Source organism: Sebastes umbrosus, chromosome 7, assembly GCF_015220745.1.
Source record: "Sebastes umbrosus isolate fSebUmb1 chromosome 7, fSebUmb1.pri, whole genome shotgun sequence".
NCBI lineage: Eukaryota > Metazoa > Chordata > Actinopteri > Perciformes > Sebastidae > Sebastes > Sebastes umbrosus.
This window is the reverse complement of record NC_051275.1, coordinates 33,028,703-33,056,395: the sequence shown is the minus strand read 5'-3', so window position 1 is coordinate 33,056,395 and position 27,693 is coordinate 33,028,703. Positions and strand designations below refer to the sequence as shown.

The 27,693-nt window shown below is 40.9% G+C and overlaps 2 protein-coding genes across 3 annotated transcripts; one reads left to right on the top strand and one right to left on the bottom strand.

Moving 5' to 3' along the window:
* Positions 1-191: 191 nt before the first annotated feature.
* LOC119491685 (protein FAM222B-like) lies at positions 192-12,436 on the top strand. Of its 2 annotated transcripts, none has more exons than XM_037775876.1 (3): positions 192-361; positions 5,240-5,367; positions 6,224-12,436. In XM_037775876.1, exons 2-3 carry the CDS (start codon positions 5,286-5,288, stop codon positions 8,233-8,235), a joined length of 2,094 nt encoding a protein of 697 aa, XP_037631804.1. In that variant the 5' UTR covers positions 192-361; positions 5,240-5,285; the 3' UTR covers positions 8,236-12,436. The 2 variants fall into 2 exon arrangements, with proteins under 2 accessions (XP_037631804.1, XP_037631802.1); XM_037775874.1 differs by having other exon boundaries at positions 195-408.
* Positions 12,437-15,550: 3,114 nt separating this feature from the next.
* On the bottom strand, positions 15,551-27,110 carry LOC119491934 (transient receptor potential cation channel subfamily V member 1-like). Its single transcript, XM_037776212.1, has 15 exons — positions 26,749-27,110; positions 26,236-26,387; positions 25,668-25,820; positions 23,344-23,481; positions 22,947-23,245; positions 21,433-21,609; positions 20,924-21,079; positions 20,736-20,831; positions 20,572-20,642; positions 19,055-19,220; positions 17,803-17,869; positions 17,378-17,691; positions 16,997-17,112; positions 16,196-16,302; positions 15,551-16,097 (listed from the first exon to the last, which is right to left on the bottom strand). Exons 1-15 carry the CDS (start codon positions 26,907-26,909, stop codon positions 16,012-16,014), a joined length of 2,259 nt encoding a protein of 752 aa, XP_037632140.1. The 5' UTR covers positions 26,910-27,110; the 3' UTR covers positions 15,551-16,011.
* Positions 27,111-27,693: the final 583 nt, after the last annotated feature.

The following is a 27,693-nucleotide window of genomic DNA, read 5'->3' as shown; positions in this document are numbered from 1 at the left end:
ACTATGACTTTATTCTCATAGTACTATGACTTTATTCTCATAGTACTATGACTTTATTCTCGAAATCTCAGATTTTCATTTTTAAAAGCCACTGGAGAGGAGCTCAAGAGCCGCATGTGGCTCTGGAGCTGCAGGTTGCTTAGAGACCCCTGATTTAGGCTCTTTAGTAATAAAACATCCCATCTGTGTGGATTATTGGACAGGCGTTTAGCATCGCTGCCTAAATGCAGAAGGTGGAGGGTCCTTGGTTGATCTGTCTGCACATGCGTGTTAAATGTTGCTGCCGTAGCCAGACAGCAGCAGCTCGGAGGTCCAACACCGGGGAGGGTCTCTACATCTCCACAAAAACAACATCAACCTGATAATCTACACCAACATGAAGTTTCCCTACTCCTAGATTCACGAGGAGTGAGTATATTTACGCCGTCTGTGCTTCGGGTCTGGTCGGGTTTCTCCGTCAATGAGGAGCTAAAGTTTGGGAACCAGCTGGCCTGCTGCTCTCAGTCAGCACAAAGAAGCTGCTTATTTACTGAGACTCCAGCGAAACCTATTCAACGATGAGATGATTTACACCCAGAGAAAGTGACCCAGCAGTTAGTCCTTGTGTGAAATAGTCCAGCTACATGTATTAGATCTGAGCTGGTTTAGATTACAGCAGATTAAAAGGCTGCATAGCCAGACAGAAGGCTAACATCACCTAGCTGCAGACAGGCTGTCTCAAAGTCAGACAAATGCATTTCCATCTAGATCAAATCATTGATTAGATGAACACATATAAGAAGGAAATACTGTGTACAAAAGGCAGACATTTGGATGTGCAAAAGCTGCTATTAAAAGAGTAAATTATAACAACATATCAGATCACATTAAAAACACAATACAGTAATAGAAGCTGCTTTAAAAAGAAGCACCAGGTACCAGGACTGAATCAAGATTAAATAAAAAGATATAAAGTGCTAGCTGGTTTAGATTACAGCAGATTAAAAGGCTGGATAGCATATGCTATAAAACTGCTTACTACCATTTGTACTGAACTATTTTTATTCTAAAACATTTCAACATAAATACTTCAGACTTGTCTCTAAGTCAGGGATTCTCAACCTTTTGTAACTTTTGTATGTTTCATGTTGATAAACTGAAACACATTTCAATTTGAATCATGCTAAGATTAAGATGAGGTAATCCTTAGTCCCACAGCAGGGACATTTGTAGTTATATTGAATGTTAAAGGTCACATATTGTAAAAAGTGAGATTTTCATCTGAGTTGCTGTCTTTTGTTATGTACATGTAAATATGGTCAAGATGATTAAGGTATATATCAAACTATTTATTGTATTTATAAGGGATGCACAATACAATACGGGTACTTTGCAAACCATCAATTCATTTTTCTCAAATTAAATCTTTTTGTATTTAACCCAATAGCAGGATACGAAGGATGTGGTTCATACTCAAAACTATTTTACACACGAAATGCCCATTAAAGGTCTCATATTGTAAAAAGTGACATTTTCAGGTCTATTATATTATATTATATTATAGCAGGTTTAAGTGCTTTATAAATATTGTTAAACTATCAAAACGCTCAATATACATTGGAATACACAGCCCGTATTCAGAAATTGTGCGTTTGAAACAAGCCGTTAGGATTTCTGTCCATTTGTGATGTCACAAATATACAATATTTAGACGTGAACATTCTAAATGTGTCCCAGTTTATTTCCTGTTGCAGTTTATGTAAATAACATCAGCTGACAGGAAGTAAACATGGATCCAAACTGTTGCCGAAGGAAATACTTTGTGTACTAAAGGCAGAAATTTGTCTTTGGTTTGCATGTGCAAAAACTGCTATTAAACGAGTAAAACAACATATCAGATCACAATAAAAACACAATACAGTAATAGAAGCTGCATTAAAAAGAAGCACCAGGACTGAATCAAGATTAAATAAATAGATATAAAGTGCTAGCTGGTTTAAATTACAGCAGATTAACAGGCTGGATAGCTAGACAGATGGCTAACGTTACCTAGCTGCAGACAGGCTGTCTCTAAGTTTACCTAACCTCACTTATAACACCTGTATTAACATTTAAACCGACATGTTCGACCATCTGGTTCATTCAGGCGTTAGCTGAGGACGATGCCACTGATCCAACCGGTTAGTGTGACCTGTGTCTGTACAAAAGGTCACATTAATGAACATTTTATTCTCACTGTGTCCTCCTGAGGGGATGTAGGATACTGTACCAAAGTCTAGTATAGAAGCACTAGGGTTGTAGCCAAATGCATTTGCATTTAGATCAAATTATTGATTATATGAACACATATAAGAAGGAAATACTTTATTGTCTGCTTTTTGTGTACAAAAGGCAGACATTTGTCTTTGGTTTGCATGTGCAAAATCTGCTATTAAAACAACATATCAGATCACATTAAAAACACAATACAGTAATAGAAGCTGCATTAAAAGGAAGCACCAGGTACCAGGACTGAATCAAGAGTAAATAAATAGATAAGAAGCACTGAGGTAGCAGGCTCTCCTGTTTCTACTGCTCTCACTCTACTTGCAAAGACATACCGCTAGAAACAAAAGTAAACATGAACATTTAACTGCCATGTACACATTTAAATATGTTTGTCACAGCATGAAATTAACATTAACACAATGGTACATGCTGCAAAGAGGGCATTATACCCATGTACACATATACTGTATGTATGTAACAGCATGACATGAGTGTAAAGGGTGCTGTAATAAATATGGGATGATTAATGTAATATGTTTCTTTATATACATGAGGTAGGTGGATATGACGGTGTATATAGTGTATACTGCATGCTAAAAAAAGTGTGTATTAAAACTAAAATATACAGTAGCAAATTAAACGCACATTTTTTATCTGTTCAAAATGTACCTCAAAGGGAGATTTGGCAAGTATTTAATCCTCTTATCAACATGGGAGTGGATGAATATGCTGATTTATGCAAATGTATGTATATATTTATCATTGGAAATCAATTAACAACACAAAACAATGACAGATATTGTCCAGAAACCCTCACAGGTACTGCATTTAGCATAAAACAATATATGCTCAAAACATAACATGGCAAACTGCAGCCCAACAGACAACAACAGCTGTCAGTGTGTCAGTGTGCTGACTTGACTATGACTTGCCCCCAAACTGCATGTGATTATCATAAAGTGGGCATGTCTGTAAAGGGGAGACTCGTGGGTACCCATAGACAGTTTTTCCTCGCCAAAATTTAAAGATTGGAGCGTTATTTAGCCTCCTTCCCGACAAACTAGTACAGATGGTACCAATGGTTTCTTTAGGTTTTTTAGTTTCATATGATGCCAGTATCTTCACACCAGCTTTGAAACTGAGTCCGCTAAAGCCTCCGAAAGATTAATTGCATTAAAGAAATTAGTGGTGTTAAAATTAATTTTAATTTACGTTATCATCGTGTTAACTTTGACAGCCCTAATAAATATATACAGTGTGTATGTATATATATATAAAAAAATATATATATATATATATATATATATATATATATATATATATATAAATATATATATAAATATATATATATATATATAAAAATATATATATATATATAAAAATATATATATAAATATATATATATATATATAAAAATATATATATAAATATAACAAATATATATATATATATATATATATATATATATATATATATATATATATATATATATATAAAAATATATATATATATATATATATATATATATATATATATATATATATATATATATATATATATATATATATATATATTTTTATATATATATATATATATATATATATATATATATATATATTTTTATATATATATATATATATATATATATAAAAATATATATATATATATATATATATATATATATATATATATAAAAATGCGACGTGCTGTACATGTCTTAGACAACACTTTATCTCAGATTAATCTAAAATCCTGTAGACTGTACCACTATGACAAGTCAGTTAAGTATCTGAACAGTGGAAGTGAACTAATGGTGAATCATACAACTGTCTGCAAATCTGTGATGAATCTGCAAAATGATGTGTGACTAAACCATAAGAGATCCTGTCTCCGCCTTCTTCCAATGGAAGAGATTGGTAACTAAATCTGCAGTAAGGCTGCAACTAACCATTATTATAGTTTTCTATTAATCTGACAGCTATTTTCTTGATTGACTGACTTCTCGTTTGTCAAAGAATAAGATGCCTATCACAGTTTCCTAAAGTCCGTTGGTATCATGTTACCTGTGTGAGGTGAATCTGTCTAACTTGCAGCTTGTAAAGGTCGTGGATTACACTGCAGAAACACTGAATCTAATAATGACGCAGACAAAGAAGCTGTATTAAATGTAGACGCTTCTCGTCATGGCCGATACCCGATCCAGTTACTAATCGGTGCCGATACCGATACAGTGAATTGGTGCAGACTGTCACTGGGTATTAGCTAATGGAGACATGGATGTTTGCTTAAACTCTGCCTCATGTCCTCATTGTCAATGATGACTCTTTGTGTCATAATTCTGATATAAAATAACCTTATGTTTCAGCTGGTGACTACCACAAAAAAGGCCCCAATCTATATCACTAGAGCTAAAACAATTAGTCAGTTAAATCATATTCCCTAGTTCCAGATTCAAGTTGTTATGCTGCTTTATGTGATAATAAATTGAATATCTTTGGGTTTTGGACAAAAGAAAACATTTGATGACGTCCTCTTGAGCTTAAGGAGATTGTAATAGCCACCTTTAACCATTTGCTGACATGTTATTGACCATTCAGTTACTCAATTAATCGTGAAATTAATTGGCAGATTTATTTCCAGTGAACTGCCGTTTATTATCCGGCATGATGTTGGCTAAAATGTTGGTGACATTCTTATGTAAACACAACGGGCATTATGGAGGTCAGCAAAATGTGTCATACGATAAGACGATAACGTAATTATCATGATAGGCCCATGTGCTGTTTTGTTCAATGAAAAAACGTCTTTTCCATCTCAGCTCTCAGCGGGTACACAGCGAGCTTTTACAGAACCATGATTTCACTTTAGTACAAGCTGCCATTTGCAAAAGGTCAAACTGTGCTGGATGTGAAAATGGGCGATAACAAAGTCATTTCACACCAACGTAAGTGTCTCTCAGCGGCTGACTTGTGCCTGCTCTGTTTCTCTCTAGTATGGTGAGGAGAAGGTGTCCCATGCTGCATTAGTGGAAGAGTGACATGCTGGCCTGTCTGCCAGCATCAGGTGACCCTACCATCAGACTTCTCTCCCGCACGCAGATGAACACTGGACTTCAGAAATGTAAGTGCTTTCTGTCTTCCACCATGTTGTGGTCACATTTCCATTTAAATGAGTCATTTCCTCATTGGTCAGCATTCGGGATCTGACGATGATGATGATTCAGTTTTGGACACACAAAACCTTTCAGAGGGGGGTGGGAAACAAATGTATTCAACTATATATCACAATTTATTTTTTACGATTTTTTTAATGCCAGAATCGATATATTTGCTTAATTTTAGTGTATGTGGAGGTAGAGGGAAGTTAGTGCTTTTATTGTTGTAGTCTGAGTAACGTGACGTCATATCCGTTCCGTATCCGGCAACCAAAACAAACCGCAGTGAGCCCAAACGAGGAAGTAGAAAATATATTCCTTTATTCCAAAAAAGACAATATTCCTACCGAGCTGTTTACATGGCTAATGAAAATAAATATTCCGCTAATATTCACGTTTACATGCAGCCACGGCCTCCCTCTTTCATTACTTCAACCACCTTCTTGAAAAGGTTGGCGTTGTGATATTTGTGCATATCCAAAAACCGGTTGATATCCAAGACTTTCATAATGTATAACAGTAGGCGTGTTTATCCTTCGGACCAGATATGTGGGCTTTTCTTTTGGGCATGCGTCTAACTGTCTGCTAGTTGGTTTGTGTACAACGCAACGAGCTGGCTAATATTCTGAATGTGCTGTATACATGTCCGAAGAATGCTCCTAAAACCTGAATAATATCAGCATATCGTTGTTTACATGACCCGTATCAAATTCAGAATATTGTCATACTCTGAATAATAGTAGAATATTAGTGTGCATGTAAACACAGTCAGTGTGCTTTGCTTGGTGTTTCTGGTTGTCTGACGTTACACACACATTTCAGGGGAAACTACACAGAAGATGAGATCTGCCAGCTATCCAACCCCAGCAGAGTTGGATGCCTTTGCTAAGAAAGTTGCCAACAACCCTCTGACCATCCAGATCTTCCCCAACAGTGTCAAAGTACCTCAAAGGAAGCACATTCGCCGCACAGTCAACGGGCTTGACACGTCCTCGTCCAGCCAGCGCCACAGTCCCTACCCCTCTCAGGTCAGCTCCAGTAGGGGTCTGCTCGCTGTCCTCCGTGCGCCTGCCAAAGGCGTCATCAAAGATTCAGACGGTAGCCGCGCCCGACAGCTTCAGAAGGCAGTCATGAACCCTCACAGCGGGCCGTACGCCACTCAAAGCACTTTAAATCTTCCTCAGCCTGCTCCAAACCTACAGGGCCCGTCGCAGCCTGCTGCCCAGAAGCAGGGTGTGGTTCACCCACAGGCGCTACAGCAGAGCGTGAATCATCCAATGACTTTACAGCAGCCTCAAACGATGCCTCACCCGCAGGCGCTGCAGCAAAGGAACATGGCTCATTCACAAGTGCTGCAGCGGCAGCAGAGTTTGTCCCAGGTTCAGACTTCACAGCAGAGATTGGCTCATCCACAAGGCATCCAGAGGCAGCAGAGTGTGCCTCACAGCCAGGCGCAGCAGCAGCAGCAGCAGCAGCAGCAGAGCCAGTCATGTCCACCAGTCGTACCACAGCAGCATCTTTCTCATCTGCAGACACTAAAGCATCAGGCGGCTCCTCTGCAAGCTTTACATACACAACAAGGAGTGACTCAGGATCTGCACCACATGTCTGATGGAGCTCCGCTTCCGAGCCTGCAGCACACCCAGGGGCTGATTGGCTCACAGCCCCTCCCCCAGGCTGTGGGTTCAGGACCTCCTACCATGCCTAACAGCCTCCAGCAGCCCCAACCAGGGGCATACGGGCCCCGGAAGCTCCCTGACGCAGACGCCCCACCAAATGTAACTGTATCTACCTCCACCATCCCACTGTCCATGGCAGCCAGCCTGCATCAGAACCGGCCTAGTGACCTGAGCAGCATTGTGCACCAAATCAACCAGCTGTGCCAGGCACGGGCTGGTATGGGCGCCACCTCAGTCTGTGAGGGCCAGATCGCAAATCCCAGCCCCATCAGCCGCAACCTGCTGATCAACGCCAGCTCCAGGGTGTCCTTTCACCACCCGGCTCTGGGCTCGGTGCCCAGCTGCCTCATGGTGGGACCCCCAGACAAAGCTACAGCTCAGACTCCCAACGCTGCTCTCCACTCACAGCCCAATATAGCTGCTACTAATACTATACCTGCCTTTCACGCAGACCCAGAGAAGGTACAACTGCAGCAGCAGCATCTGCAGCATCATTTACATCAGCAGAAACAGCAGCAGCAGCATTTACAGCAGCAGCAACATTTACAACAACTACAGCAGCAGCAGCAGCAGCAGCAGCAGCAGCGCTCCTGGGCCCAGCATCAGCTGGCCCACATGCAGCAGCCTCATGAGGGGGCCCATCCCTGCAAGAACCCGAGGATGGAGCTTCCAGCTGAGTGTGCTTTCCCCTCTCGAAACCTCAACTATCCCCACAAGCTACCCAACACCGCACAGTCCTTTCCTCTAAAACATCCGGGCGAAAAACCACAACCTTTATCCCCCGTCAACTGCCCAGTAGGTTCTATGCCTTACATTAACGGCCACTACATGCAGCCACCGTGGGGCAGCATCCCAGCCACAGCAGGTAACAATGGATCCGGCCCTCAGGACCTCCCGGTGGCTTTCCAGGGAGGGCAGGCTGGTGCCTCCACAGACCGCATCCCAGGGGCAAAGTACAGGCCGGGGAAGGAGGGTCCTCCTGGCCCGGCCAAGATGATGCAGAATGTGGATTTCTTAGGAGGGGACTTCCAGATGCCCAGCTTTCAGGAGCAGAACATGGGTGTGATGGAGAAGATGCACAGGTCAGCCATGGGCCAAGTTCAGGACCCCAACAACAGCGGAGGTGTTCACGCTCATCACCCAGGCTACCGTTAATGCGTGCGCTTATCCCCCCCCCCCCTCCCCTTGGTGTGTTTTGAGTTCTTCTCAACAGCTACTTTCAGCTTCTGTGGTTTATTCTTTAAGATCTTGCAAGTGATCAATTACATTTTATTGCTTCAGAGCTTGATTTGTAGAGCCACCAGGTTGTGATGTTTCAAAGTATTCCTCAGGTCTTAAGCCATGTCGTACCTTTTGTTGCAGATGAAGGCTTTTTGAGATTGTTGTCCACTGTTGAGTAGAATTCCTCTTTTCATCACTGGCATGGATGTGCTGCTCTTTGTTTGTGTATATATGGTGTTAAAATATGAATTTGCAGCTGAGAGAATATGCTTGCCATACGATTGTCACAGTGCTTTTCCTAGGTTGACATGGAACAACTCAACTTTTTTCAGCATTTGTGGCCTTACAACTGCCCAAAGGCAAGATTTAGGATGTCCTTGTGTGATGTTTTTATTTGCAATTATTTATCCTCTGAACAGGTTTGTGATCCATTTAAATAAGAAGGTTACATGTATATGCAATTAATATGACTGTTTAAGGTTTTTGTCCCAGAAGCTCCCTCCCATAGTTAACGGGCCTAAAAGTGAGACTCCCCTATCAGGAACACAACATGGCGTCTGACCTGCACCGTAAGGTCGTTTTTGCATAGTGTGCAAAAACAGCCAACTATCACTGTTAAGCAGAATTTTAGTTAAAAATAAGACAAAGCCAGCACTAGCAAAAACAGTAACGTTCTCCATGTAGTTACTCTTACGTTTGGAAAGTCTAAAGTGCCCTCTTGTGTGTAATATTTCAAGGATTGCTTTTGAAGTAGTTATTTTATTACCGTTTTTGTCGTATTTCTGTAGATGGTCCTACTTGAACTGTAGAAATTACTTTTAAATGTTTATGCCTAACATTTGGCAAAAGGAGCAGAAGCTCCATTAGCCCCTCTTTGTCTATAGCTAATGTGAAACAGAATGGCATCCCATTAATATTAAAATGTATGTCAGTATGTGAAAAAGCAAATTGATCACTTGCAAGCACGCAAGTACTTCAAATAATGCAAGCTGGGAAGTTTCCCCTCCGACACATTCCCTCACCACTTAACTACTGTAATACGAGTGAACTGATGTGGTGTGGACATTATGTGTGTGGCCGTTCATCTAACTAATCACTGGCCTTACCCTGTGTTGTATTTCTGCTACCTATAAAGAAAAATAAGGACATTTAATGCAGGTTATGTTTTGCTAGATGTGTCTAGCATGAAGCTCTGGACCCGTTTCCTCCTCCGGTCCTTTTTTCGGGTTGATGTTGTCCGAGCATGTGTTGCTCTGCTAGCCTCAAGCCTTCTGGAAAAAGCCTTAAATGTCACGGTAGTTATCCTCTACTTAATACTTAACCTTAACGGACTTCCTTTGCCTGGATCCCAACTTTAGTATGGCTTCATCGTGAGCTTTGGTTCATTTTAAATCTGTGCTGTCAGATCATTTGGCAGTGTTGATATGTGTAGGCAGAGGGAACGCGTGCTATTGCCTTAAATTAAAAGGTAATAATGCGACTCATACTTGCTGATGAATCACCCATCCTACTGTCTCAAATGTTGCCTATCAAGGATTTAAGATGATTTTAAAATATGAATAGTATTTAGCAGAATTAATAGGTATGTAGAACAGGGCTGTAGCAGTTATTTTAAAGTATTTGGACTGTGTTTTAGTTGTTATACTTAATAAATATCCTGATATAGTTTAATTTATTTTATTTAGTTTTTGACCACTGCATCCTGAAGCCATAGGTGTTTTCACATTAGGTGCCATAGGTGACACACGTTGACGCAGTGCAAACTGAATTGTCTGCACTCGAATAAGAGGTTTGCATCCACGCTTTAATCTTTCACTCTCTGAATCAGAATACAGTACAGGTCAAAAGGGAGAAAGAGCGGCGAGATGATCCGTCATCCTCAGAGAAAGACCGCTGAGATGCAGCCGTAGCTTTTTCTGGATTTTGGTCTTCATACTTGATGGCAGTTTTTTTTTTGTTTTTGTTTCCTGGCTCTCATTTTTGACGTGCCTGCCCCTTAAAGCTGCTATTGACTTTAATCTTAACACACACTAGTATGATTTGTGTGTGCATGTGTATGAATAGTAATGATGTATGGGCTGTATCAGTGAAAATGAGTTCCTATTTATGGGACGGGTGCAGGGCGAAAATTGCCACCACTCACATGCTGGTAAATTTGGCCTATACGTCTATAGAGTGCTGCAGGGATTACGTATTTCTGTAGGCCAACCAGGTAGTTGGCATCGCCCTGGTTCCCTCGACAAAAAGCCAATGAGATTGTTCCATTGGGTTTTGGATTATTGCAGAAAATAATCTCTGTGGTCAGCCCTCCGTGGTAGTCTGTGTTATACGGCGTTCATGGGCACATTACTTGCCCACCACCCCCACCGTTGTTTTGCTTTTCCTGCAGGACGAGAGACAGTTGATGGACAAGACGATGGCGGAGGATTTGGTGTCAAAGCAAAAGCACCTGTTTAGCAATACTTCTGATTTAAAACCCAATGCAACGAGTAAACCATAACGTTAATGCCGTGCGGAGCAGTTACAGCCGGTGTGCACAGCGGAGTGGCGCCGGATGCAAACCTGCGGCCTTGTAGCAAGAGCTCGACCAGACACACAGCCACCTAACATTAAAGATCAGTGAGCGCATTACACATATTGAGCGTCATCTTTTCTTGTAAAATGTCTGGTGTTTATTAACCGGTGGGAAACTTTCCTCTCCGTCTCATCCCTAGGTGGCACACAAACGTTTGTGATACTTACATGTTTTGTTCAGCAAGTTAATCTTCACAAATAAACACCACTTCTATGATTTTTGAAGTGTTAATATAATCACCAGAAGTAAAACGCTAACGTTCGACTATAAACAAACACCACGGTCGCATGAGCGCGAGTATACACAACAAGGATGTAAAGGCGCACGAGTGCGTGACGACGTTTAGTCGTCTCATTTAGCCACTTGTTAGCAACCACCTTTTTTAAGTCTCAAAATTCTCGAGTGGGATATTTACTGACGTATTTTATATTGCAGAACAAAATGTTAAAATCCCACAGACCTTATTTCAGGCATCTAATTAAAAAAAACTTCCAGACGAGGGAACCGGAACTCATTCCTGCAGCCCTCTATTCTTTATTCAATAACTTGACCAGTGTTCAGAGTGGCAGAGTGATTTTCCTAAAGACAGACACCCTCCAGGCCTGTGTGGGTTTCTTCACTTTAAATCAACACTAAACAATTAGACACACCTGCCGTTTTATTCTGAACTGCCTCGTTACAGCCCAACATAGTCAGGTTCTACAGTCTCATATGAAGTGCCTCCACTGGGCTTAGTATGGAGAAATGTGTGAATGTGTGTGTGTGTGTATGTTAAGCTTGGGTACTTGCACACAGGTGTGCACGCTAACAGACGTGCACGAAGTTAATCTCTGATGGGGGACCAAGCTACTTAGTGTAACTACTGATACTGTGTCATGGACTGAAGTCCTGAAGTGTGCCACGACTCCCAGACGCTGTCGGGATGTGTGAACTGTTTGCTGCTGACTCACTGACCAAAGTGACCAAGCGTCCCTCTCTGTAACCACCTGGCCAAAAACGCCTCGGCAAGCTTGTGTTGGGAACTGTTCTAACAGTAATAAGCAACAACCTGGTGACATAAACGAGAGCTGCTGCCCTCGTTTGTTACGGTTAAAGAAAATCTTGTGAAGTAAAAGTGTAAAGATGTGAACGGAGCATAAAAAATAATCTAGTGAGTAGTTTCCTGTCTGCACCCCAATTTGTTTTGCCAAGCAAGACTCAGATGTTCTAACCAGAACTGTGGATGTTCTGTGGTTCCATTTCACAATATCATGTAGAAATGTCGTCACACACGGCACACGTCTCTGTAATCTACTCAAGCACATTGTAGCTCGTTAGTCGACTCCGATGGCAGTATTTATTGGGGCGCAGGTGCGCAACAACTCTCTAGATTTATTTTTACTCTGATTTAATATGACGGTCTTTGATGATCAGAGACGGATCATGTTGTGAACGGTGGTGGAGGGGGGCTTACTTTCTCTACTTTGTGAAAATGTGATATTCCAGTTTTGCCTAACCTTCAGGAATAAAATGTCTTGCACAAACATTCCCCCTAACCAAAATAAAGTTTGCAAACACAAAGTGTTTGAGTTGCTGTCTTTTGTTATGTACATGTAAATATGGTCGAGATGATTAAGGTATATATCAAACTATTTATTGTATTTATTAGTGATGCACAATACAATACGGGTAATTCGCAAACCATCAATTCATTTTTATCAAATTAAATCTTTCTGTATTTAACCCAATAGCAGGATACGAAGGATACGCTTCATACTCGAGACTATTTTACACAGGCAATACCCATTAAAGGTCTCATATTGTAAAAAGTGAGATTTTCATGTCTTTTATATTATAAAGCAGATTTAAGTGCTATATAAATACTGTTAAACTATCAAAACGCTCAATATACGGAGAAATACACACAGCCCGTATTCAAAAATTGTGCGTTTGAAACGAGCCGTTAGGATGTCTGTCCATTTGTGAGGTCACAAATATACAATATTTAGATCATTACACAGTTTTAAACAAACATTCTAAATGTGTCCCAGTTTATTTCCTGTTGCAGTGTATGTAAATCACATCAGCTGACAGGAAGTAAACATGGACCCAATCTGTTGCCTAGCAACACAATTCTGTTGCAATTCTGTTGAAATGCACTAAAACGGAGCGTTTCAGACAGAGGGTAAATACAGGTATATTTAGACAAACAGTATGAGGAAAATAAAGTTTTTTTTTTTGTTTTTTTTTTTACATTAAAGCATGCAAACATGTTCTAGTAGAAACACAAAATACAAGTACGAACCTGAAGATGAGTATGATATGGGACCTTTAAATCAAGAGAAACAAAACTCAAATCCTGAGTCCAAATAAGAAAACCAAATGTCCTTTAACTCATTCAATTAAAGGAGAACTCCAGATAAATGTCAGTCTTTAAGTAAAAGATAAGGTGTGAGGGTGAATGTGTGTGTGTGGGTGTACTGTAGGACACTTATCTTGATGGCCCAACAAAGACATGGAGACAACAGTTGCTTCCAAACAAGTCCAAGACGAACTAGACTCCGGTCCTCCACCTGCTCCTGGGATCAGCATACCTCCAGCAGCGCCTTGTTTGTCCAAGAAAGTTTATGACATGTAGCCGGATCTCAGCTCACTTGCTGCTCAGTTTACTTTTATATTTATGTCACTGAATTTAACTTCAGATGATCTCCTCCTTTAGCCGCTCTCACTGCTCTCTCTTCTCCTCCATGCTGCTTTAGTTTGTTGATTTCCCCTCCCCCATCTCACAGGTGTGTCTCATTTATCTCCTCACCTTCTTTTCCTGTCAGGGTGGAAAAGGGCTATTCTGTACTTTTCCCCCCTTTCTGCTACAAGCTCTGGGGTATGACACATGCAGTGTAACTGGAGCTGCAGACATGCGTTGCTATTGGCTCAATTTTGGTGAGTGCAGATCAGATTTTACTGCGCATGTGTTGTACCCCAAAGATATGACGACACGATGATGACGCATGACTCTTTTCTCCCTCCTTGAGCACAGCACATGTCGCGTCTAGAAGGGAATCAGCAAATTGGGGAAACTCTTGCGAGATGGTTAAGGTTAGGCATTTATATCGAATGGTTAAGGTGAGGACCAAGCCCCCAGGAAGAGCGCCAGGCTTTGATGCAAATCTTCGTAGTGGCCAAACGGCGGTACAACAACTTCCCTGTCCGTCACGTGATGCCATTGGGCCAAAAAATACTTTTTCCCAGAGACTTGCATTGAGAAAGAGACGTCTGTAACTCAGTGGATACTATTTTTTTTATGTGAATCTACTCCCCATTATGAACACTTTAATAGCTGATACTAATAGCTGAATCCAGAGTTATTTCCCTTCCTCCGTTCATATGAATGAGACTAAGGCCCCATTCTAAACCACCCCCTACACCCTCTCCCTACCCACTTCCACTCCGTTTGTGCGTTCGCGTGGAGGGTGCGCCAACTAAGTGCCATCCCAAACCAATTAGCCGTGAGTGGAAGTGGGTTAGAAAACCCTCCAACAGCGAGTCTACATCGATGCCGACTTCACCAGCTGCCCTTACTGACGTCGTGCAATGCCGTTCTGTGTTCGTCATGGAACACGCTCCAATGTCAGTTCCGTGCCACTACCGGTACAAACATTTACTCGTAAACTGCAAAAACACTAAGACAGACATTTAATTTATTCTACTTTATTTAAGACACATAAAAGATTCAAAATTCACAAGTGGCACATTTATTGACGTATTTCCAGAGCTTATTTCAGGCATCTAACTAAAAACCCATTCAAAAAACTAATTGACTAATTTCCACATTAGGGAACCAGAAGTGCTAAATGCTAACTCATTCACTCCTCCGGTGTGACTGACAGCAGTTAGCTCACACAGGGAATGAGTTATCACCTGCCACCTGCCAAATACAGGGTACATGTTGACTGTGGCAGGTTAAAATTTCAGGCCACCTGCCACCATGGCAGTTTTTTTGTATGTTAATAAATATTACTTTTAAAAAGCAATTCTTAAGTTAAGAACAGGCAGGGATAAATTATATGATAGTAATCAGCATGTTTCATTAATCTCTGATGACATATCATGGTCATTTTATGATTTATTACAGTAACTATATTACATATTGGTCCTTTAAATTAAGGATTGCACCAATCTGACTTTTTCAGTTCCGATACCGATACCTGGACTTTGGGTATCGACCGATACAGAGTACTGATCCGATACCAGTGTTTAATCAATAAGCTGTATGCCTCACTGTGTGGGAGTGACTGGGATCATTCTGTTATGTGTAAGGAAACACCAGGCTTGACTTAAACATTGCTTTCTTAACTTTGTAAAACTAAATGTAACAAATAAATACATAAATATAAATTCATTGATTATTAAACTAAATTTTAGAATAAATCGTACACCAGCAACTTGGTAAATAATCTTCACAATTAACAGGAATTACAATTCAAGTGTTAACCTTGTTAATGCAGCAACAAATTGGTAAAAACTTAAACAGGAATTAAAATTCCAGTATATAATTTGTATAGTATCTAAACATAGAACTGAATTGAATAGATCGGCTCCATTGTCACCGATATCTGATCCAGCTATTTGAGTCAGTATCGGTATATCACTACTTTAAATTGTTAATATTTGCTCAGTGCATCTTAGCCTTTTTTACCCTCAGGTGGTCATAAACTACAGGTTATGAACTTCTTTTTTAAATACAAAAAAGTGAAATTATCGGTTATCTTATCGGTCATGAGAAGCATGGTAATTATCGGTATCGGCTGAAAAAAATCCATATTGTGCATCCCTCATATTTATCCTTCATTTAAGTTAGTAATCACTTAATCAGACGAGACATATTCTACAGACATGACCTATTTACAAACAATAACAGTCATAACAAGTGCATTAGTGTTTCATAAAGGCATAATTCTGTCACTGTTATCACCTGTATACACGTACTGGCCAGACTATTATTGTTTTTCTTCAGAATTGGTATAGTATAAAAAGTTGCCGTGGTATAATAATAAAAAACATTTGGTTGTGACTGTGGCTGCAAATAAATGCTCACGAGACCTGAATCTGAGTGTTCAGATTGTTAACTGGATCTGGATCTTGATGTGCTGCTGAGCCTAGGCCATGCTGCTGGATGGCTGTCGTTGGCGGTGACGTCTGTCACGAAGTCTCTGCAAGAACGGATTTAGGGTCCACAGACGCCCTGAAAGATTAAATGGAAACTCAGAGTTAGTGACATCTTAGCAGTAAGAAAAGAGCAAGTTTTGTGTGTGTGTGTGTGTGTGTGTTGTGTTGTCCTACTAGGAGAGACGATGGGGGCAGGGGACATCACTTCGTTTTCCCCAGGGTCTTCATCCTGGATATAACCAACATCTGACCTCCATTGTTTCCAATTCAGTTCCTCCACCCTGAGGTCAAAGAAGACTCCATGATCACGTTGAACACTAGAAATGCTTGACGTGACTTCACGTTACAGGATTTAACGGTAATTAGTGGCATCCATTGTATTCTCTTGTCGACACAATTAGTGTTGTCACGATACCAAAATTCTGACTTCGATATGATACCCTGCCCAAATATCTCGATACCCATACTGAAACAATACCACGGCAAAAATCTAAAACACCAGGAAAAGTAATGGAATAATAAATGACAGAACATGCAACTTGGAAATATTTTTTTCATTAATTAAAAATGTTAAAATATATTACTTAATAAAATAAAATGTATGCACTAATCTGATGTCCCCTATACTTACTTTTCTGTGATTTCTTTGATTATATTGTATATTTGCTATCTCTATTCTTATTTCTTATCTATTTTTCTTATAACTTCTGTGTTTATATACATTTTTATTCTAAAAAGGAACAACTGTAATTTCCCCCCAGTATCAATAAAGTATTTCTGATTCTGATGTCACTTGTTATTATTTGCAATTAATCACGATTAAATATTTTAATTGACTCACAGCCCTAATTTTAATACTTTCGAAGACAAAGTTTGTATCAAGCTAAACAATTCGACATGTTTCCATAATAATGTTCTACAGCTGTGCAGACTGACAACAGGAGCTGATATCAGACACATCCAATGATGGTTTACCTGAAAAATCTATGAGTCTTGTCCTTTCCGAGAACCACCTTGGACGCCCCGGCGAACAGCTTCGTCCTCAGGCACCTCGGCAGAGTCCTCTCCATGTCCAGAATGGTAAAAGCCCTCTAAGGATGTGCGACAAAATGTTATTGGTTTACACAAAAGGTGTGTCAGCTCTTTGGTGTTTTTCAAGATTTATTTTGTTTGCACACAATCTAGAAACATATTTATCATAAACAAATATATTGATTCTGGCATTAAAAATCTATTTCAAAATTGTAAAAAAAAAATTAAAAAAAAAAAATCGCAATACATGGGTGAATCTATTTTTTTTCCCCCACCCCTAGTGAACATCAGGTTTCGTGTTTGCAGACTAGAACAGCTTCCCACCTGCAGATTCCAGATGTTTTCGTTTTCGTTGGAGATTCTGTCGACCGTGTGACCCATCAAGGCTATGAGCATGTTGAGCAGCAGGATGTAGGTGAGAACGATGTACCAGAAAAGTAAGATGTAGAAAACTTCCTTGTACTGATAATCGTCGGTGAACCCCAGGTCTCCCATTCCAATGGTGAACTTGAACAATTCATGCAATGTAAAACGGAGGTCATTGTAACGTGGCTTCCTGCCCTCAGTGGAAGCTGGAACGGTGGTATTGAGACGCTGAGCTGGAGGAATGAAGTCGTCGTCGTCGATAGCCACAATAGCTACGGATGAGGAGAAAATTGAAGTCAGAAATCTTTACTTTGGAAAACATCTTAAAGTCTTTATTCTGCATATGCTTAACTTTTTGTATTTGGAGTATATGAACGTCTTACCAGCAGCAAATCCAACAAGCATGACCGAATAGACGGCTAAAAAGTGAAATAGGTCACCCAGGACCATCTAAAAAGAGAAACAGACTTTAAATCAGGCAACTCATGTCTCACTCTGAGACTTTTGACAATGTGAAGGATTTGGTGGCATCTAGTGGTGTGGTTACAGATTGCAACCAACTGAGTACCCCTCCGCTCACTTCTCCCTTTCCAAGACTGTGGTAACGTAAACCGCAGAGTGCAAAACCATGGTAACGATGTTGGCCCCCTTCAGAGGCCATCCTCACAATAATAACACTACTTTAGGAGCAACGGGAGTCAGACGGCAGCTGGCGGTACCACAATTTTGCACTCCGCGGCTCACGTTCCCACAGTTTGACAAGCGTGTCAGAGAACTACGGTGGCCTTCAGGTAACGTAAAACATGAAAGTCTCAGAGTCAGCGTTTGGTTTGTCCGTTCTGAGCTACTCTAGAAACATGGCGGAGCAACATGGCGGACTCCGTGAAGGGTTCATTCTAAGCTAACGAAAACACGATTCTTAAGGCCGTTAAACACCAGTAGCGTTTTTTTTCCGTGCAATTCATTTGCACGTCAGTATGCTTTTTCCAACTGTTGTTTTTGAGTACTTTCACACCAAATATTACATGGCAAAAAAAGATTTTCTGAGCTTTGGCACCGTGAATGAAGGCATCAACCAATCACGTTGTGCTGAACCGATTGAGTTGCGCCTATGTTTATTAAACAACAAGCAGGCTTCGTAGTCCGAACCAAGGCCTATTGAAGGAGGCTGGGTCACGCTTCATGAACGCGTCATATCTTTGGGGTACCACACATGCGCAGTAAAATCTGGTCTGCACTCGACAAAATTGAGCCAATCACAACGCACAACCTCAGCTTCAGTTACACTGCGCATGTGTTGTACCCCATACCCCAAGACCTGTGTCCGCCAGTGTCCCAGCCTCCTTCTATAGGCCTTGGTCCGAACCATGACATCAAACTTTATTACCCATTTCAACCTTGACAAAAGCAGCGCAGACCAGATCCACTCCTTCCGTTCTTACCCGTCACAATAAAAGCCCCAGAGCGAGGCAAGCATTTTCGCATTTTCGTGTTGTTTATTCATCACGCCCCCGGTGTGTAAAGGCCTATACTTTCAGGTGATTATACACTAATGAAAAGATAGTTCTGAATGTTATATTCCATTTCTACTAATAGATCCCCAAAATGTTCCACACTGTTAAACTTAATTCTTACTCTTTCCATCATGACACCGTACATCCCCATTCGTTTAGAGCCTCTTGAGTAGTAAAGAACGTTGATCCAGGCGAGCGCCAGCGCCATCACGAGGAGTCCAGCGTATTCTCTCCGCCCACAGAAGTACAAAACTGGGCAGACCAGAACGAGTATTGCCTGCAGGAAACTGCAAAACAAAGTGGAGTGGTAAGAAAGCAATGATATTACAGAGGACCTATTATGTTTCTGATCTTTTTCCCCCTTTTTCTTTAGTGTGCTACACCAGTCCGTTCTCATTCCCAGGGCGTCAAATAACGACGCTCTGTCACAGCCGTCGGCGTTCGATGCTGCCGCACAAGGCACCCTTTCATGGTGGTTGAAGACACACCGGAAGTTCCATTAACTACAATGTAAACCCATCCGTGGCAACTCTTAACTCACAGGGAAACTATGCCAGGAGTGACTGTGGTGACGTAGTTTTAAGAGCGAAAAGACACACAACAGGCGGTAGGGGAGTTGGATGAGTCTAACAACAGCTGTCAGTGTGTCAGTGTGCTGACTTGACTATGACTTGCCCCAAACTGCATGTGATTATCATAAAGTGGGCATGTCTGTAAAGGGGAGACCCATTTTCCTTGCCAAAATTTGGAGAGTTATTTAGCCACCTTGCCGACAAGCTAGTATGACATGGTTGGTACCAGTGGATTCTTTAGGTTTTTCTAGTTTCATATGATACCAGTATCTTCACCCTAACTTTAGAACTGAGCCCGCTACAACCTATGAAAGATCGAGTGCATTAATGCGTTAAAGAAATTAGTGATATTAAAAGGAATTTGCGTTAAAGCGTTAACTTTGACAGCCCTAATTACAATATATCTTATCTATAGGCTACATATCTACAGACTATCAGACTAGGCAAGGGACGTGCATTATTATCATACTGTCGGAGATGTGTTTTTGTTCCGGTGCTTTGCACGAAGCTGACGCCTGCCCGCTCTCTCTCATCCCGGCTCTCAGAAGCTCTGTACGCCGCTGTTTCCTGGTAAAGGCAGCAGTGCCGGCCCCGGGGACCGCTGGTGCAATAACCTTTTATTTTGATGTTAATAAAATGTACCCAAATTCACGAATATGTAGAATATTACTACTGACATTTGTGTAATATTACGTCACAACGTCTGCTGTATTAGCCGTGTGTTTACTACATGTTTATTTGCATATACAGTAGAGTCGGGAAGTGAGATCTGATCACAAGTGGTCACTCAAGACGCATGTGGAGACGCATTCTAACGCCAGGTGTGAACAGACGTACTTAAAGCTGTCCACTTGTGATCCGATCACTGAGGACACATGTTAATACCAAGTCTGAACAGGTCCAGAGTGTTTCAGACAGAGAGTGAAAAGAGGTGCTGCAGCACAGCCGGTATGAGAAAAATAACGTTTTTTTTTACATTAAAGCATGTAAAAATGTTCTAGCAGGTAATCACCTGAAATTGAGCATAATAGGTCCTCTTCAACAAGGGGTTAATGGCGATACTTACAACAGAATCTCACAGAATCCGTCCGTGTATAGAGAATTGAAGGTTGGGGGGTTCCTCTTGAAAATAACTATCTGTGGATTCAGGAGTCAGATATATGGAAATAGTTAGAAATTAATTTGGACTCTTTTTGTGTGAACTACTGGAACCAGATACCACTTTCTCACCGCTTTAAAGAAAAACCACACTGCTCCAAGGACACTGATGATCTCGCCAATGCAACGAAAGTAGTCCCGCGGGACATCTTGAATGGGAAACGGTGGCTGCAGGTCAAAAGGTTAGGAGTCGTTGCTCAGATCTGTTTGTCCTGTTTTAAGTTAGAAGATGTTTTTGTTCTGTGTGTTTTTGATCTTACCACTCCTCGCTTTCTGTAGAAGGCCACACAGGTGAAGATGATCAGGTACAGCAGGTATACCACGAAATTCATCCAGAATAACTTGTAAGCAAACCGGTCCCACTTATCATCCAGAAGACTGCGCAGAGGCTCGATCTGGAGCATCTCAGGACGATTCTGAGGCAAACAGGATCATTTCCACATTGAAAGTCAAATTTAACCTTTCACAGCGACACTCCAAAAGCCTTTAATCAGCGCCTCGTGAAGGCGATGAAAGCTTGAAAGCACTGGCAATTTTTCTGTGCTTTTCAGTGCATAATACCATCTAGCTGTGCTCTTGATTTTGATGATTGTACTCCAAATATGCTGCTCTTGCACTTTGACTCTTGCATGCAACCACGCCAATGACTATTCCTGTCACTGTTTAGGATACTTCACTGCCACCCCCATATCAGTAAATATCCTACTTTGTAGACCTAAAATTTTGTAGATTTTAATGTGCACATCGTTTAAAGTTAGATATTTCTTACTGGAATTTCAGTCCCGAAGACGACTATCTCCAACACAGAGTCGTCTTCGATGGTGTCGATGGAGCTCGTGTCATAGAGCGATGAGCGAACGGGTCCATAGACCCATTCTGTAAACTTCCTGGACAGCGGCCTCATCTCCTCACCCACGAATTCCCGTTGTAACATGTGCTTGAACAGCTGGCCAATGAGAGCAGAAAGGAGATGATTATGTTATCATGGACAGATTATCAAACAATGGGCCCCTGTGCACAGACGCGTAAAGGGCCCCCACCCCTCCTACATAAGAACACACAGATTCAAAGGGACATCTATTTGGTCATTTTGGATCTCTTTGTAGATGTTTTGCATGTCTTTTTGGTCATTTTGCATTCGTTAGTAGATGTTTTGTCTCTCTTTTTGGTCTTTTTGTGTCTCTTTTTGGTCCTTTTGCATCTCTTATAGGGATGTTCATAATTAACCGTTTAACCGTTAACCGACATTAAGCATTTTAACCGATTAACGCTATCGGTTAAAACGGTTATAAGAAATATTTATAATTAATTATAAAACTGAGCGGCTTGTCACTTTAAGGAGAAAAGCTGGTCCACCTTAACAGCCCGCCTTAAGAGGCGGAGCCGGAGTTGCAGGATAAAGGAAGTCGGCTCCTGTCTCTCCGGCTCGCTTGAGCGGAGGAGTTGTACTTTCGTAGCATTTATTTAGGGAAATAAACTGTTCACACAGCTACACCTACGTTCACTGCTATAACGCCACCAACAACCTCACACTCACCGCCTCCACACACACAGACATTCGTTAAAGTTACATCACGCTGACAGACTGTATGTGTGTGGCGGCGGCGAGCAAGCAGCCTCCGGCAATGCTAGAGCTGCTAACGTATCACAAATACACACACTGTTTATCGGCCAATCGCTATCGTTAATCCGGGCAGACAGAGTGTCGTTAAGCCAGGCAGACACACAGCTGACAATCTGCTAAACTAAACTAAATGTGCGGTGGAGACTATTACTGGGAAAGTGGCTGCATGTCTGCGTCACTACACGAAGCAGCGTGGCTGCTAAGTTAACGCTCCCGGACGGGTGAAGGGGGTCTCAGTTGTCTGTTGTGCTCATACACTGCAGGTGGCGCGAGGCACAAATCTTGTCGGTTAATGGTTAATAATCGGTTAATGAGGGTCGGTTATCGGTTAAGAACATTTTTAAAAATGAGAATCCCTAATCCCTTAGTAGATGTTTTGTCTCTCTTTGTGACTTCCCAACAGGAAATGTTAGCAGTAAATTTCAAACAGAGGCTCCGATCCAGGGACCCCCTAACCTGTTGGGCCCGTGAGCCAAAGCCCAATAGGCCTGTGCAGCAATCCGTTCATGAGCATCCTCTCATACCCTACACACATATGGCAAGTTTTCCATTGTCAGTTATAGTGTTATAAGGGAATGCACCCATGTTAAATAGGACTGTTACACATTGTATTGTATCTGAAAACACACACAAAGACCTTAAAAAGAAACAAGACTTACCCCGATCTTGCCCAGCTTGGCTGCTAACTTCAGAGGAGTCATCCCCTTATTATTTTCAATCGCTTCCAACAGGACATCTTTCTCAAGTCTGTTGTGCTGAATAAGGATCTCGTCGTACATCTTTGCAACCATGGCTGTGTTGTCTTCCGTATTGTCTGCTATGACCACCAAGGCGTGCAAGACAGTGTTTCCTTGTGAGTCTTTGTCAGTCACGTCAGCTCTTCTGTAGGAGTTCTCGATGAGGAAGGACACAAGATCGGGCTGGTTGGTGCAGGCAGCCAGTGACAGAGGAAGCTCTCCTATTGGAAACACACAAAGGGCAGTTTAGCGATTTGGTCATACACAACTGGGATGGAAAATGTAGCTTCTGGTTATTTTTTAAGATGCAATCACCCACCAAAATAAAAGCCCAGTCCTTTATGACGCTGGAAGAAATTCCCGTTGGCTTTGGCTTGCACGTCTGCCCCTTTCTGGACCAGAAGGTCCACGTGGTAAAAGCTCCTCCTCTCAATGGCGATGTGCAGGGCTGTCTGACCTGTGAGTCACATGAGATTTATTGTTAAAGGCTGTTAATGTGTTCTGCACACTGTTAGTCCCTTAAGATTAAGATAAAGTCTCTAAACTCTCTCATGACAAATGTGATCTGATGGACATTAAGTCTTAAACGTCTACACTATTACAGTATATTGTACCTATACAAGCACCACTTATTCATGGCCAGGTTCTACATCGTTCACTCCGCTCTATCTTTAAAAGGACCCGTGTATTGGATTTGGTGGCATCTAATGGCGTAGCCGCCGAGTACAAAACTGTGGTAACACCATTCTCCTCACTCAGAGGCCATCCTACCCATAATAACACTACTTAAGGTGCAACTGAAGTCAGACGGCGGCTGGCAGTACCACGGTTTTGCACTCTGTAGCTCACGTTACTGCAGTCGTAGTTCGGTGGCCTTCAGGTAACGTAAGAACGTGAAAGTCTCTCTCTAGAGCCAGTGTTTGGTTTGTCCGTTCTGGGCTACTGTAGAAACTAGGGCTGTCACGAGAACCGATACTTCGGTACCAAGTCGATGCCAAAAGTCTAAAAATGTGACGGTACTCTTTTTCTACAGTACCGAAGATACCGTACGATGCCTGTAATCAGGGTCCGAAATTAACATGCGCCAAATGCGGGTGGATTTTACGTTTGGCGAGTAACTCTCTGAAGGCTTCTGTCCTCTGCTCTCTGTGTGTCGGAGCGCCATGCAGCAGCGTCGAGATGTTGGGTTTGTTTACTTTTTCAGAGATCCTTTATTAATTTGTTTGAGAAGAGGATTCACTCGTTGGGGAAAAAAACTGAACTGAACTGAATTTCTATCTTTTGTTGTTTATAGCTAAATCTATGAAAAGTAATGCTTTTTTAATTGTCATCAAAATATAACATTAGCATTTTAAATAAATATTTAATGGTCTAATGGTCTGTTATCATGTCAGTGAGTTTAAACTACTTGCAATCTTAGGATATATATAGAGAGTGCGTGTGTGTGTGTGTGTGTGTGTGTGTGTGTGTGTGTGTACAGCCTCTTCTGTTTACTTACAGTCATTGAGCAATACCTGAGGAATAAAGTCTCATAATTTTCCTTTTTTTTTTTACGGTGGTATCGAATTGGGTATCGAGAATCATGGAAATTCACTGGTATTAGTATCAACTACTAGATTTCTGGTATCGTGACATCCCTAGTAGAAACATGGCGGAGCAACATGGCGGAGCAACATGGCAGACTCTGTGAAGACGACCCGCTCCCTATGTAGATATGAAGGACTCATTCTAAGCTAACGAAAACACAACTATTCTTATCTGAGTAAGGGTTAAATCAGCAGCAACTGGACTTGGTTTAGGTTCTTGAAGACGTTTCACTTCTCATCCGAAAAGCTTCTTCAGTTTTGGCTGAATGGTAGGGGAACCCAGGAATTTAACCTCTGTGGGGTGGTTAGCAGGAATGAAAACATAGTTATGAATATTCCATTTCTGCTAATAGATCCCCGAAATGTTACATACTGTTCCTTTAAATGGATTTGAACAGACAATAGTAAGTCATCCTGAATGTATACAATCAAAATTAAAATGAATTAAAATCAGCTGTATCTAGTGATAGCAATAGCATCAATTTGTGATGAGTGTAATATATGGATTTTAAATTTTATATGAGGCGTACGTACCTAGTCACCCTCTCTGTATGAGCAGAGATACAGGTTTTTACCAGTCAAGTTTTACTTTCCAGAATTCACAATGAAAGAGGCCAATTATTTTTCATATAAACTCTGGCTTTCTAGTAAAGTCAGTTTTACTTATTACTTATATGACATCCTCTATCCTCAGTGAATAAAAGTGAAAAAATATTACATTAGTTATCGAAAGAAGATCACATAGATTAGCCTACATGTGTGTGATTTAGTTCAGAGATGCAGTTTTTCCCACTTTCCCAGATTCATAATAAAAGCCGTGGGACAGACCTTTCATTATTTTTTTGGTGTAGCCTGGAGTTATGTCAAACAACAATAAAAGGCTATGTTGGCTCAATTGCTGAGTGACTATAGGATCAAATAACATATACATGATCTTATAGGCATCCAGGAATTGAATTTTCCAAGCTTTGTCCGAGTGGATGCCCACAGTCTCAGACTTTGAAAACCCCTGCTTTAGACCATCAGCTTCAGAAATGCAATCACTTTTTTTACCTACCTTTGTAGCTAGGATCTGTGTAAGGTGCGTTGATTAAATTTTCTAAGTCTCCGGTTTTCTCGGCTATGTCAAGGAAGACTTCCACTGTGTCGTTTCTGCCATCTTTTAGTTTCAGCAAAGCTTTCAGGAGCGCCGTTTTCCCATTTGCTTCATCTGAAAGTTGTGCACAAAACATAATTTTGTTTCACATCACACTAATCATCAATGTGTAGAGAGTTTCTGATGATTCATATTAACTTTAATTAATGAGTTTTAAAAACACAATTCACAACCAGCTTCTTCGGGTTTACTTTTTTTTTTGCATGTTACACATGAGATTCTAAATTCAATTGTCCTTATCCAATGATTCGGACCACTTCTACTCTCCCTCAGTGACGGCTTTTCTAAACAAAAGTCTTTTAGCCTCCAGCAAACAGTCTTGCTTTGCATGACAAATATTGCATTTCACTGCACAAAAATGCTTTTGAGGACACGTGGCTGTACCATTTCAAACCAACATGGCTATATAAAACAGCAGAACATTGTTAGTTATAAATAAGACACATACAAGTGCTTCCTTCCAACTTGCCTGTGAATTCTGGGCTCGTAAGTTGCTTATCATTAAGTCTCAGGTAGTCAAGCAACCCATCAAGTTGGGTTGTGTCTCCCTGGGACGCTGCATTAAAGACTCTCTCCCTAGTGAACTCTTTACTGGAACAGCCGTCAATAGTGGCATCTGGTCTGAAATGTAAAAAAAACATACAAGTCAAACAATGCAGCTCAGGATTACCAACTATGCAATAATTAAACAATATTTCAACAACAGTAATCCTTAAAAACAGCAGGCAAAGAACACTTTGATAATGATAACACAATGTATGTGTCCCTTGGGGAACTAAACAAGCTGAAGCATGTTTACCTGACACCCGCCCCCACATGTTACCTGATACTTATCAGTCCCTAACGGCTAAAATGCATTTTCTTTCTTAGCAGCTATAGAACCACATAGATTTCTGTGTTGACATATCCAGCAGCCAGCTTGTGCCATTCACTATTTAAAGGTGTGTAACCAGTGAAACCAAACACCGGTAGGACCGGTTACCTAGGCATGTGGACGTTGGTGTCCATAGGTGCTTGAATTATCTCTGATTTGGAGTCATTTCCGAGGAGCCAATCCAGATTATTCTCCTCGTCCTCTTCTGGGTCTTTCTCTTGTTCCACTGTGTCCGGCTCCTGTCCATCGTCCATCTTATTTGTTGCCATCTTATAGGAATCAAGTCTTGATCGTGTACGACAAAATAATGTTTACTTCCTCAAGTAGCACATCAGCTATGATGAGGTGTAGCGTTCGAAAGGTCAGAAACTAATAAAGGAGTTTGTTACCTTGGTGACGCTCCTCCCTCTCCCCCGAGGGCAGGGCATGTCTGTTGTCACTGCCTGACAGCAGTTTTACAACTTTAGAAAATGATCATCACTTTAATGTTGCTACTGGTAAACCCAGAGATAAATTTAATTACTATATATACTGTTGGATAGCTTCATCTATAATAATTAGGGCTGTCAATCGATTAAAATAATAAATTGTGATTAATCGCATTTTAATCGCACATATTTTATCTGTTCAAAATGTATCTTAAATGGAGATTTGGAGTATTTAATACTCTTATCAACATAGGAGAGGGCAAATATACTGCTTTATGCAAATGTATGTATATATATTTATAATATAATTATATATATAATTAGTTTTAGCAAATTTCTTTAACACATTAACGCAACTTTCTCGGGCTTAGTTTTAAAAGCTAGAGTGAAGATACTGGCATCATATGAAACTAAAAAACCTAAAGAATCATGTGATACTAGCTTGTCTCAAAGGAGGTTAAATAACGCTCCTAAATTTTGGAGAGGAAAAACTGGCATATGGCCCGTATGCAAAATCTTTTTACACATAGAGAATATTTTAATTTAATTTAGCTGCATTGTTAACATCAAAATCAAAACAAACATGCAAATTATTAAAAAACAAAAAACATTACTTTTTAAAATA

What these genes read in the sequence shown, in the direction of transcription:
- LOC119491685 (XM_037775876.1), top strand. Translation starts at nt 5,286, where the DNA reads ATGCTGGCCTGTCTGCCAGCATCAGGTGACCCTACCATCAGACTTCTC. An exon ending in GAACACTGGACTTCAGAAAT is followed by an intron (nt 5,368 to 6,223) that starts GTAAGTGCTTTC and finishes CACACATTTCAG; the next exon opens with GGGAAACTACACAGAAGATG.
- LOC119491934 (XM_037776212.1), bottom strand. Translation starts at nt 26,909, where the DNA reads ATGGCAACAAATAAGATGGACGATGGACAGGAGCCGGACACAGTGGAA. An exon ending in TCTTCGGGACTGAAATTCCA is followed by an intron (nt 21,080 to 21,432) that starts GTAAGAAATATC and finishes TGTTTGCCTCAG; the next exon opens with AATCGTCCTGAGATGCTCCA. An exon ending in TCTACAGAAAGCGAGGAGTG is followed by an intron (nt 20,832 to 20,923) that starts GTAAGATCAAAA and finishes TTTGACCTGCAG; the next exon opens with CCACCGTTTCCCATTCAAGA.